At 41.3% G+C, this 13,563-nt stretch overlaps 1 protein-coding gene and 1 non-coding gene across 3 annotated transcripts in view; both read left to right on the forward strand.

Moving 5' to 3' along the window:
- Positions 1 to 13,563, forward strand: part of eprs1 (glutamyl-prolyl-tRNA synthetase 1) — a 42,395-nt gene that overhangs the window by 14,565 nt on the left and 14,267 nt on the right. The window contains exons 11-17 of one of the 2 annotated variants that reach the window (XM_010905078.5): positions 569 to 653; positions 2,628 to 2,687; positions 4,383 to 4,403; positions 7,893 to 8,003; positions 8,218 to 8,354; positions 9,785 to 9,992; positions 10,569 to 10,681. In XM_010905078.5, the coding sequence (XP_010903380.3) occupies positions 569 to 653; positions 2,628 to 2,687; positions 4,383 to 4,403; positions 7,893 to 8,003; positions 8,218 to 8,354; positions 9,785 to 9,992; positions 10,569 to 10,681 (735 nt within the window). The remainder of the gene's footprint in view (positions 1 to 568; positions 654 to 2,627; positions 2,688 to 4,382; positions 4,404 to 7,892; positions 8,004 to 8,217; positions 8,355 to 9,784; positions 9,993 to 10,568; positions 10,682 to 13,563) is intronic. The other variant, XM_010905080.5, reaches the window with a different exon arrangement.
- On the forward strand, positions 9,364 to 9,499 carry LOC114840997. Its single transcript, XR_003782986.1, has one exon. It is a non-coding gene; the product is annotated as a small nucleolar RNA SNORA5 (small nucleolar RNA).

The raw sequence follows: 13,563 nt of genomic DNA on the forward strand, positions 1-13,563 counted from the left end.
CCTTCAAACTACAAATCTGGTCTTGACCCCACCAAAACCCCCACCAAAAAACCTCTGCCCCACCTCCAACTTCCCATTACTTGCGAAAACCCTCAAAAGGACTGTTGCCTCCCAACTGCAATGTCTGGCTTCTGACCACTCCACAGTACCAGAACTGCCCTCCTCAAGGTTGTCAATGACCTGCCCAATACCAGAGAGTTTAATTTTCCCCAATACCAATCATCTCGGTCACACCGCTTTGCTACATCCCCTGGTCCAAGCTACAGGGCTTTGTTAACAGGGCTTTCTCTAGGGCTGCTCCAAGGCTTTGGAACTCCCTTCCACAATCAATCCGTAACTCTGAATCTGTTACCATCTTCATCCACCACCTTAAGCCTCATCTGTTCAAACAAGCCTACCCCTAGCCCCTCCCTTCGTCCAGTCCTTGTCTTTACGTTTGTCTGTGTATTGTCCAATTCGCTCTCCTCGGATGTTTGTTCTGTACCAGATAAGAAGCGTCTTTGGGTCCCAGAAAAGCACTGTATCAGTTTAATTTATTATTATTAATCTTGTGTTTCCTTTCATTCAGGGATGACCCTCGCTTCCCCACAGTCAGAGGTGTCCTACGCCGAGGAATGACAGTTGAGGGCCTCAAACAGTTCATCGCTGCCCAGGTAGGTGTGGGGTTGTTTTGCGTCATACCTGTTTTATAATCGGTGGTCCTAATTTAATGAACAGACTTCATTAATTTCTACATTGAATAATTGCCTCTTACGTTTTTGTGGTAGTACTGCGATGAGTTGATTATTATTTTTAACTGTGCATACATCTCCATCTGCCACAGTTGACTGCCTCACAATTTCACATTCCTTATGTACAATTTAAAATTCATAAACATGATATTTTCCAAAAAGATTACCTTAATATTTGGAGAATAACATCCCTAGTGTAACTAAATCTTAAGTGTGTGTGTGTACAGAGACTCAAAAAGGAAGATTTTTGTGTGAGGAACAGAAAGGTTAAGATTAAGAAACCACTGCAAATTGATCGCTTCTGTTCCTCACTCAAAATGTTCCTTTTCAACTTTTTTGGAAGGGAAAGAAAAGGTGCAGTGGTCTCTTAATTTTTTCCAGAGCTGTATACAGATCAGCCATAACATTATGACCACGGGCAGGTGAAGTGAATGACACTGATAATTTCGTTATCAAGGCACTAGTCAGTGGGTGGGATATATTAGGCAGCAAGTGAACATTGTCCTCAAAGTTGATGTGTTAGAAGCAGGAGAAATGGGCAAGCGTAAGGATCTGAGCAACTTTGACAAGGGCCAAATTATGATGGCTAGGAGACTCCTGGTCTGCAGTGGAAATGCGGTGAACCGTCGACAAAGTCATGGGCAGCCAAGGCTCATTGATGCACGTGAGGAGCGAAGGCTGGTCCGTATGGTCCAATACAACAGACGAGCTACTGTAGCTCAAATTGCTGAAAAGGTCAATGCTGGTATTGATATAGATGTGTCAGAACACACAGTGCATCGCAGTTTGTAGCGTATGGGGCTGTGTAGCCACAGACCAATCAGGGTGCCCATGCTGACCCCTGTCCACTGCTGAAAGCACCTACATTGGGCACGTGAGCATCAGAACCGGACCACTGAGCAATGGAAGAGGGTGACCTGGTCTGATGACTCACGTTTTCTTTTACATCATGTGGATGGATTGGTGCATGTGCCTGGAGAACACATGGCGCCAGGGTGCACTATGGGAAAAAGGCAAGCCGATGGAGGGAGTGCGATGCTTTGGGCAATGTTCTGCTGGGAAACCTTGGGTCCTGCCATTCATGTGGATGTTACTTTGACACGTACCACCTACCTGAGCATTGTTGCAGACCACGTGTACCCTTGCAAAATTGGTTCAGGAATGGTTTGAGGAACGCAACAAATAGTTCAAGGTGTCGACATGGCCTCCAAATTCCCCAGATCTCAATCCAATCTGTGGGATCAGGTCCGATCCATCGGAGACCCACCTCGCAACTTAGGGGACCTGCTGCTAACGTCTTGGTGCCAGATACTACCGCACACCTTCAGAGGTCTAGTGGAGTCCGTGTCTTGACGGGTCAGGGCTGTTTTTGTGGCGAAAGTGGGACCTGCACTTTATTAGGCAGGTGGTCATGATGTTATGGTTGATCGGTGTGTGATACGCACAGGCACATGAGGTCACTTTAGACTTCCTATTACAATCAAATGTAAATGGTTGGATTTATTCCGCATAGACATTTTGTAGTGCCGGGGTGTGGTGGTAACAAGTCTCATGTCTCCCAGCATCTTCCTTTCCTACTGTTCATCCACATGCCTGACTCTTGCGATACTTCCAACCGCATACAGCAAGTGAAAGTAACCCCCTACATAAAATGTCCTTTAAAATAAAATAAGATGAATTGAACAGAGGGAATGTTGACTTGAGATTGAGATACCCATTCTATGAATTTAATGATATCCGGTAGTGGAAATCCTCAATGTCGGTAGACACTCGACCGCATCTTTAGAGCAGTACTTTGTCCAAATTTACTTGGGAATGTAATCCTGTCTTGTCTTCCTGTTGTTAGCTTTTTGCCGCCGTTTTTAAAACATCTTGTTTTGTCTTCCACTTTCCAAGGGTGGCTCCAGGTCTGTCGTCAACATGGAATGGGACAAGATCTGGGCCTTTAACAAGAAGGTATGCATGAACACTGATTTTCCTTTTCACACCCTTCCTGGACATTCATTTAGACTGATCCTGATGGAAGCGTATCCCAATTAACCTCATTGTGGGGTTTCAGCGGGTCTGATCCTTTCTAAAATAATCTGCTTCATGTTCAGTGGCATGAGGAGATAGACTTTGCTGATACAGTATATTTGACAAGATTGGGGTTTTTAAGGCTGTGCAAACTCTATCATTGTACGGTTGTCTAAATAGGACAGAGCAAAAACAAATGCAGAGGATACTTAAAGGAATTCTCTCTCACACACTCTGGTAGGGCTCCTTGTAAGCGCTTGCATGGCTGCCTTCCATATGTCTTGTGCTGCAGTTCTCTGCTTTCCTCTGATCCTTCCCCATCATCCTTCACTTTCAACTCATCCTCTTCATGCCATAGCTTTGCTTAGCTCTGTCAGTGGCATTGTTTTTAAATTTTAAAAAAAAGTAAATATAATTTAATTTCACTCATTACCTCTAACATTAACAGTTGTTTTCACCATAAACCCACTGAACTGAAAGGGACTCAAATGAATCTTCACATCACATAACTTTAATACAGCAGGATAAGTGACAGTGCAGCATGTTCAGTGCTGCTCTGGCGTTCCTCCTGCAGAAATCAATTGGTTTCCTATTATGTCTGTCTGTGACCCACAGCTGACAGGGACGCTAGGTCTCAGTGTTACACAGGCCGAGTAGCTGCATGAAGACTCCTCCTTTCTATTGTAGGGGGTTACATTTGTCATGTAGAAATTATAGATGGATTAAAAAAAACTTAAAGAAACATTCTATCCGTTAGACCCCCGAATCCACTTTGTTGGGCCTAATTAACGTTTTGTGGTTTGGACTGATGCAGGGCAACTTCTTTTTAAACCACAACCCTAACCCTCCTATATTTTCTGCCTTCTGCTTGTAGGAGAAACAAAAACAGTTCAAAAAAATGCTTTTCATTTCACAGGCTTAATATGGGCCCAGCAAACCCGTTCTTTGAGTTGAAGGGACTCAGGCTCTTGTCATTGAATTTAATTCTGTCTCTGATACGTAGGAACTGGTAACAGCATTTGTCATTTACCTGACAACATGCCACACATACTTTTGTGGCCCATCCTCTTAGATATGGCCTTTGTAAATCAACCATGAAGAACTAGGTACTTTCTATTAAGACATGTATGTTTATCAATTAATGAATTTCACCTATCTGTAATTAAACTCTCAAACTTTAACATTCAGAGCAACCATGTCACCCTTCCCTTTGTCTCACCTTTGTCAATTTCTGCATGACATTGTCCATCATTTCATGCAGTAACCACCTCTTAAAGTTACTCCCTGTGTATACAGTTGGCCGATGTCATCAAAAAGCACAGCCATGGTGGGGGGACAGTGCTGTCAAGTTGACATTTAGTACTCAGTGTAGGCCTGCATTGCACAGATACAGTAGAAATCTAGGTCAAAACACTCCTTACTACACATTTGACAGGTTGCTATGTATGTCAAAGTCGGGCATAACATTTGTTTCAACTCTTGGTAATAGCAACCTGGTAATAACAAAGGCAAGGGGGTTTGGATTACGCTGGTATTGCCCATCCTGTCTGATCTTGTTTTACCCACCTTGAACCTCCAGCCTCTTTCTCTCTCCTGTTTGACATTGAACTGCATCTCACTACTTCTGTTTCCAAGCTGCCAATTAGCTGTATCAAGGTATTCTTCCTACTCTTCCTCCTCCGCCTCTTGCTTTAATCTGTGTGGTTTTCATGCCCTCCAATCATTTGCCTGATATTTCACTCCCAGCTAATTTCAAGCTTATTCATGAAGAGTATCTGACTGTCATCCCTTAGTTATCTTCCTTTGCCACCTGCCATTATGCTTTCCTGCACTCTAAAATAAGAAAGGTTCTTAAGGTATCCTTTGAGGGTCTTCAGCTGTGGGGGAACTTTTAAAAATAGTTATTTGCTTTTACATTTTCCTTTAGCTTATACAGATTCTGCCCTCAATTGTTTTTGGGGTGTAGCGCTACTCTTTGATCGCTTAAGTTTCCTTTCTCCTCTTTTTGTCCCAGAGCTGCTTTCCATTTTCTAATCCCACCATTGGGACGTTATCGTGTAGAGGTGACTACCAGATTCTGATTCTATTTTATCTTTGAAAAGTGAATATTGACTGAATTACTGGAGTCCATTTCCTTTTTAGGAGGACTATTACAGTAGTGTATCTATAAAGTTTGGCAACTTCTGGTGTCACTGATGTACCTTCCTATCGTGACAAGTCCGCTTTTACGTTGTGTTTTCAAACAGACCATTGTAGGAGGAGATTTTTTTTTAAGATCCTCCACTCCTTGTGATCTTAAATGCAAATGTTCTTTCAGAATGGGTCCCTTTTATCAATGCATTCTGCAAACTGGCTTTCATGTCTCCACATCTCATGTCATCCATGCAGCCCCCCTCCTCTATTTTTCTTTTTGCTTGGCTGGAAAAATACTATTTTCACAGTATTTTGCTTTGCTGGATTGGCCATTTTCTAGGGGTGTAACGGTACAGTTAATCCACACTTCGGCACATAAAATTTTAGGGCCACGGTAAAAATAATTATGGTACAACGTGAGTAAAGATGTCAAAATGTAAAATGTGTAAAATGAGTTTCAATTGGATGCTTTTTTGATCAACACAAGCGGGATTATCTGGCTCTCAAGTCTCTTTAAAAAAAAAAAAAAAAAGTAAAATGTGCAAACCCATTTGCTCATTAAGAATAACAGCAAGCAAACAGCAACAGTATTGCACTCCCCTAACTTTTAGACTGTCTGGTCTACATTTGTTAGTTCTCAGTCAGGAAGACAAGGATGTCCTTTTTGCTGTTAGGGCAGACCTGTTTGCGGTCACAAGGTTGTGACTGTTTGCGGTTACAACTTCTTCGTACAAACTAGGAACCACTTTCTTACTAAAATGGGGACGGGAGGGAATTTCTGTACTTTGATGAAGCACTTAAATCTGCTATTATCTACCACTTGAGAAATGCATATCTAAAGCCATCAATACCCCCATCACTATTGCCCTGCCACATCAGGCCCACACTGAGGGCCTGTTTGAATGCAGCTGGTAGGCACTGCTGCAGTTTACTCATAACTGCGCTGATGTCGTCGGGGTTATGTCTCCGCAAATGGGTCATCATGTTCGGTGTATTGCCAGCAGCATACCCTATTTTATCTTCCCCTGTGTTTGCCATTGCTTTCTGCTTTAATGTTTACTAACCTTAGTTGAGAAAGCGATTGTATTTTGAATTAATTGGGTGCGTAAACGTTGCCCCCGCCCAACATTACCAAATGTTACTACAATAGGCTACAAATCAGTACACAACATTTTGTATGGTCTTATTTCAAAATATATTGCATTTTGTGCTAAAACAAAATGTAAATTCAGTAAATTTCACAGCGTACCATGTATTGAACCGAGAGGGTTCATACCGAACAGTTTGGGTCAAAGTTGTGTACCGTTACAGCCCTATAATATTTGTCTTTTACTTTGTTTTGTGGCGCAGTATTGACATCAATACTTTAATGGGAAAAGGCATTCGGATCCTTTAGGGGGGAACCTTGGAGAACCTTTGTACAGTAGATTGCAATAAGTGTACAGCTCCATAAAAAATTAAGAGACCACTGCACCTTTTTCTTTCCTTTCCAAAAAAGTCGAAAAGGAAAGTTTTGAGTGAGGAACAGAAGGGTTAAAAGAGACCACTGCAAATTGAACGCTTTTGTTCCTCACTCAAAACTTTGCTTTTCAACTTTTCTGGAAAGGAAAGAAAAAGGTGCAGTGGTCTCTTAATTTTTTACGTTTTTTTCCGGCGCTGTGCATCCCTTAGGACTACTTTACATTTGGTTTGTACAATCTGGAATGAAAATGCATTAAATTGGGATTTTGTTCAACATCTCCTCCACTGCACCTGTGCGATGTTTTAATGTGAGAACTTGGTAATTAGAGAGAAGTTGGTTGTAGTCAATTTGTGTTAAAATCACTTTGTTGTAGTTGCAGCTGTCTTTTAGGTAAGTCTCTGCCAGCTGCATCTACGTATTTGCCTTTCCTTAAAATATCTCTGCAAAGTTAGGTGTTAACTAATAGTGCCTGTCTAACTTTGCAACAGATCTCAACTCTGTTAAGCTCTGGGCTTTGACTGTGCCACTCTAGGACACTCACCTTCTTGTTTGTAACACACTTATGTAGCCTTGGCTGTGTTTAGGAGCATTGTTGAAAAGCTAACCTCCGACCCAGTCCAAGGTTTCTGCCAGTCTGATCCAGGTTTGTTTAATATTCGGCATTGTGTTAGTGCATCTTCTTAAAACAACGTATACGAATTTAATGCCGTACCATCTTCTGGCTTAATGGTTGACCAGGTCAGGACCTTTTCCATAGGAGCAGTGGTTAACTTAATTCCATTTCCAAAGTGGAAGCTGTTTTCCTGATACCTTGTACCCTCTGGCTGGATCCATGTGGAAACAGCTACGAACACGTTTTCTTGGTTGGCCATTTGTGTACTGCTCTAAATAGAAAAGTCTGTCTTGCATTGGTGTCAGTCTTGTCATCAATACAATGCTGGAAGCTTGAAGTCTGAGTTTCTTAGTCCGTGTCTATAAAAAGTATTCTCATATCATGATGCCACTGCCACCATCTGTGGGGAAGTTATTCTGAGAGAACAGCCGCTTTGTCTTAGTGCCTCGCAGTTTGAGATTTAGTCTAAAACAGCTTCTTCCTTCTCATCCAACCAGATAAAAGGATTTGATGTGACAGATTTTCAGCAATGGGTTTAATTGTGTGGTTTTCCAGAATAGTTCCAGATTTGCAAACTTTGTAGTAGTCTTTGGAGGGTAAACACTTCAACTGTTCTTAAAGGAACGCTGGAGGAACTTTGAGGAACCATGTTAAAACTTTTAAAAGTTTACCTTGAACTAGTTGAAGTTCCCTCATAATTTCAAAATGAAGAAACCCCTTAAGATAATCTAAAAGACCTTTTTATTTTTAGAGCGCATGTAGAATTTAGCTAGCCAAGTGTGTCTATGCTTTGCTCAGCTGGGTAAAACATCGATATTTAAACTAAAATAGTTTTAAAATGTTCAGGCAGAACTGTCCTTAGTCCAGATATCGAATGAGTATTTCCGTCTCTAACCAGAATACCATTGCAATAATGAAATTTTCTCCATTTCTGTAGGTTATCGACCCTGTGGCCCCAAGATATACTGCCTTGTCAGCATCCTACTCTGTCCCAGTCATCATTCCAGATGCACTAGAAGAGATGAAGGAGGCTGTCAAACACCCCAAGGTAACTTAATTATAAATTATGCTTTCCTGCTTCTGAAACGTCATGCTTTTCTTTAACGAAGTGCAGTATGCAGAGATTACGGTTGTCTTTTCTGGCCCACCCTAACTAAAAGTGTAGCACTCTTTATTTGGTTTTCTGCTGCCAAAGCATGACCTGTGTATAACTCTGACAATTCTTAGTTGTGATCAGCTAAACGTGTTGTCTGCCCACCCAGAACTCAGAGGTGGGGATGAAGGAGGTGTGGTATGGACCCAGGGTGCTGGTGGAGGGGGCAGACGCAGAGACCTTCACTGAGGGAGAGATGGTCACCTTCATTAACTGGGGCAACATAATCATCACCAAGATACACAAGTAAGTAGGAATACAAGTTTAGTCATTTCTGGGTAACCGAGAGCGGCTTGCCTAGGTTAGTGTTCACCCACTCCACATAAAGCTGTCTTGCCCATGTGGCCCAACACCAGATTCAGCTATTTGGAACCATGCAGTCCAATGAAAAATATCAATATGTTATGACAAACAACCAACATATGATTATATGAAAGTGACAAAACTTAGGGTGGACATTTCCTATATTTTCTCTGTGATAGCTAATAGTTCCAGTTCCCATGGTATACAACATATGTATAGATGTTCCGCTTTCTTCCTCCCTCACACAGTGACACCCCCTCAGTTAAGTATGATGGTTACATTCTCCTGATCCCTTCTTGGCTGTAGCACCTTATCCCCCTAAAGCAACAGAGTATATCAGGCCAGGGACAACATTGACATAGAAACGCGGTAACTTGCACATCCGTTTGGGATTCAAACATTGTCAATCTCTGCGTTTTATCTTATTAAATGTCTTTGTTGGAACATTAGCAGAGTTGCAGACTATTCTGTCATTACAGGGAAAACAGCTCAGGAAAATACACTCACAGAATATCACCCTCCAATTTTCCTGATCAAACTAATGATAATATAAGCATTCTGTTAAAACATTCATCTGGACATAAATGCAGTAATTCTAAAGTAATGTAATGACCTATGTAATGTAATGACAAATTAAATTACATAGGTAATGTTTTTTACAATCTTACAAGTCAATCATAATTACTTTAATGTACATTTGTTGTTAGGGTCTTACAACATCTTGTTGTAGGTTAGGCGACTGCATGCTCATCAGTGGTTGTTGGATGGGAAATGTTTTTCTCCAGCACATGCACTAGGCAAAACCTACAGGTTGAGCAAGCAGTGTGATAAGAAGCAGAATAGTTTTGCGAGATGTTAATTGGAGGACAATAGCTTGCACTGTCGGGTAGAAATGTAAAAAAAAAAAAATCTATTATGACCATAGACCTCTATTCTGGGGTCTTTAGGAAGCGGCAGCCTTGTCAACTTCTGTGCTACTTCTACAATGTACTGCACTGGCCAAAATGGCTGCCACAGTCAACCAGTAGTTCATGGGCCTGAGCTACCTTTCCATGGATGCTGAGGATGCATTTGTGCTACGTACAATAAGTCGATTTCACCAAAAACAAATCTAAATATTTGGTTTTTATTCAATAGTGAACATGTTATATACATTCAAATGCATTATTGTCACTAGGTTAGGGGAAAATAAAATGTTTTATTTTTAATTAATTTTGGAGGATTGCAGTGCAGTTCAGGACTTAAGATGCCTAGGAGATACAATCATCTATTACATTTTTATCTTCATAAGAAATTATCAAATCATGTTCCAAAAAAATCTCTCAACTCTTGAAGTCTTATGTTCTCTCTGTCTCTCTTGTCTTGTGGTCCAGAGAGGCCAACGGTAAGATCACCTCCCTGGAGGGCAAACTGAACCTGGAAAACAAGGACTACAAGAAGACAACCAAGATCACGTGGCTGGCCGAGACAGCCTGCGCCCCCCTGCTGCCCACCGTCTGCGTGAACTACCAGCACCTCATCACCAAGCCTGTCATGGGCAAGGATGACGACTTCAAGGAATACATCAACAAACAGAGCAAGGTGGGCGGGGCTATGTGGAGGTTGTGCGTGCTGGTGCTTGATGGATAGGTATGTGTTGGGGGGGTGAGGATCCCGAACAAAATATGTGGTTGTTAGAAGATTATACTGAAAGCACACAAGCATATATAATTAGTCTAATGTCCAAAACCGGTTATGGGCGTTGCTGGTTGTAACAGCAATGTTCAGAGATGAACATTCACAGTAAATGCAGTTGTCGGTTCTGTTGAAAGTGCCTGTAAAAGCTTATCAGTAACCTGGTTTTGGATTAAATCCAGGGCCTTTTTTATAAAACATAAAAAAAAACACTTTCAAGATGTTCTTTAAATTTAAGTTAAATGCTTTAATGCACCAGAAAGTGGGGTAATGTATTGATTTTGTTAGAAGAGCTGTGGGCCGGATTCAAAACTATTTTGCTTCAGTGCATGCGCCCTGGAGACCGCTAGATCAACAGAATTCACAAGCAGCATATTCTGAGTAGAGCGGCTATCATTTACCATTATGAACAATGCCACTTCATATTGCTTGTCATTCTGTCCTCTCCTCACATCCTTCTTTCCCATCCTTGTGTCCTCATAGCTGGAGGAAAAAATGCTGGGAGACCCGTGTCTGAAGGAGCTGAAGAAGGGGGACATCATCCAGCTGCAGAGGCGGGGCTTCTATATCTGTGACCAACCCTACGAGCCAATCAGGTTGGTCTGGTCTCCTCTTTAGGAGCTTTATGGGGTTTCAAATGTTTTTTCTTTTGGAGGTGAGGGTCTGGAAGTAGATACATTCGTGCCTCGTTTCCACTGGTGCCAAACACTGGGGTTTTACCCTAAAGTCCAGAAATGTTTCTGTTTCCACTGACACGGGCCAGCGCCAGTCAACCACTAGGCCATGGCCGAGTAGCCCGGCTCTCATTTGGTGGCAAGCCCCGGAATTTAGGACTTAGGGCAGGGTTTGCGGGTTGATGTGCTACGTGCTGTGAAAACACGCATGTCGTGTTATTCGAATAGCGATGTGTATTGTTTGCTTTAGGCTTTTCGTAATGGTTTTAATCCGATCTAACAAACAGCTCCCTGATAAAACAAAGAAAATAAAGCAACAGTACAGGGAAGCAAAGAATCTGAACGGAAGAGTTGGGACAACCGCAGTTGGTACAATGCCATTGACTCAAAAGAAGAACAGAGCGCTGAGACCGAAACGTAGCCTGTAGAACCTATAACAACACACAATTACCTCAAAATTCTCCCAAATCCTTCTATTAAAGGTTAGATAGATTTGATAAAATACTTATGAAACTAAATAATGAATACATTGGCTTAAAGTTTCAGTTTCACAAGTGTAGGTGGGGAAAGAGCCGATAGCGGGAGTTAGAGGAAGAAATTTGATTTATTACTCAAGAACAAACGCTGTATTAATAAAAAAAAAATTGTAACCACAAAACCAAATTGCGTTGATAGTTTACTCCTCCCTCCAGGGGCGATTCTAGGGTCAGAGCTTTAGGGGTGCTGAGCCCCACTGCCACCACCCACCCTCTTTTCGCACTATAACAGAAAATATGTCTATTGAAAAATAACTATCATTTTAACATTGGTTCAACTAACTCCAAAATCCAGATTTTTCTTTTTCTTTTTTTTTGAGACCTTTTCAGAGCACCAGCTTAATTGTGAGAGTTCACACAGACAGCCCCCTGTAACAAACACAAAACCTTCTTCACTCAGCCGGTTTTCCTGACCGTTAACTCCAACTGCCTCCTTTTGTATCAACAGTCATCAGATTGGTTAGATTAGATTCAACTTTATTGTCATTGAACAAAGTAACAGGTAATTGGACAACAAAATGTAATTCATCTTCTGTAAATTATTTAGAAATGGCCATCTCTAACATCTGGTTGCACGCCTATCTGAACTTTCATAAACCAATATAAGTCATCTATAAATAATAATAAAACAAGCTTCACATCAAGAGCAAAAAATAAAAAAATAATAAAAAAAGGTATAACCTAAAAGTCCAAAATATCCAGATTATTTACAGAGGTCTTGAAAATACTTAGAAAGTAAAAAAAAATAAAGAGAGGGAAATCTTTGAAGTACTTTCCCTGAATCCCCATTGGGCTCTACTTTGGGAGAGTTCATCTATGTCGCCGTGCTTTGAGGGTAGCAAACCTGTCAATGACCCTTTGGTGTTAAATTTTTTCAAGCAACTCCTTCTCAATAGACATCACAGCTAGGTGCTGGAGTCTGCTTTGGCCTGTGGTCCTCCTGAGCCATGTATGGAGCCGACGCAAGGCACTAAAAGACCACTCACATGTACAGCTGCTAACTGGTATTGTCAAGGCAACCTGCATAACAGCTTTCAGTGAAGGGAACATTTCCGAATCTAGGAGTTTTTACACTGCTAGTCCTGAACTGTACCAGCCTCACTCTTGCGCTTCAGAGTTTCAGCCATAATGGCATACATATTTTCTCCCTTTATCTCACTGATGATATTTTCTGTTAGTTCTTGTGAACAGCACTCTATCATCTCATTTTGGCTATCAGAAGGAGCTGTGTATCTCTGCAAATTTGGTCAAAAGTGACATGCACTCTAGGAAATTGCCTTTGTTGTGACTCATCTGTTTCATCATGACCTCTGAATGCTATGCCTTGCTTCCCCAAGAAGCGGGTTACTGCCATAATACGCTCTAGGTACTGCCTTCTTTCACTAATTTCAGTGGTACTTGCTGCCTCTATCTGCTCTACAACATTCCCTTTTGACAGGCTTGCTTTGTAGCTGTTCCAACAAACCACACTGTCCTTATGTGACTGTGTTGTTTCATGATTTTGAAACTTGCTAAGTGCCTTTTGCCAGTTATTAACTCCATCATTGACAAGTGCATCCTTTGACATTTTTCCCAAATACCCTATAAGGAAAGCAGCATTTTGTCTAGCTGTGTATTCCACCCATCTGAAACTTTTGAACCACTGTTCTTGAAAGGCTCTTTTGTGTGCCAAACGGTGTATGAGGGTATTGAGACCGCTTTAACTGTTTAGGACCAGTGTCCTTATCCCCTAAATCTGAACAGCTCTCTTCTGTCTCTGCTGCTTTGGCTTGGTGGTCTCTATGTTGCACTCCCTTTGTCTCTTCATTTTTTCACTTGTCAATTCCCTCTCATCCCTTATGGACTCTCCCTGTTGTTTTCCTCCTCCTTTATTATGAAAAAATGTGGTGTAAAATAATGTTACAAAAAGTCAACATAATATAGGCTACTTAATGCCAGTAAGTTAGTATAGGAGTATGAGTAGTTACTGTTTTGCTTGCCATTATTCTCTATATGTCAATTTATTGTTGTTGTTTCCTCCCCTGGTTCTTCCTGCATGCTCTCCCTTTCTCCTTCTACATCTACCTCTTTCCCTTGGCACTAACAATCATACACAAATATATTGTAAGCAGGAGAGTTGAGGTCAGTTTGTCATGTCACAAAAATGTTATGGAGACCATTTACAGATTCTAAGGATATGATCAAAAGGCACATAGTGGAGTGTCATTTTAAATGTCTTTATTTATTATTATTATTATTGGGCTTAGAAATCACAAATTCCTTTCACAA

This window comes from Esox lucius, chromosome 15 (assembly GCF_011004845.1).
Source record: "Esox lucius isolate fEsoLuc1 chromosome 15, fEsoLuc1.pri, whole genome shotgun sequence".
In the NCBI taxonomy this organism is placed as follows: Eukaryota; Metazoa; Chordata; class Actinopteri; order Esociformes; family Esocidae; genus Esox; species Esox lucius.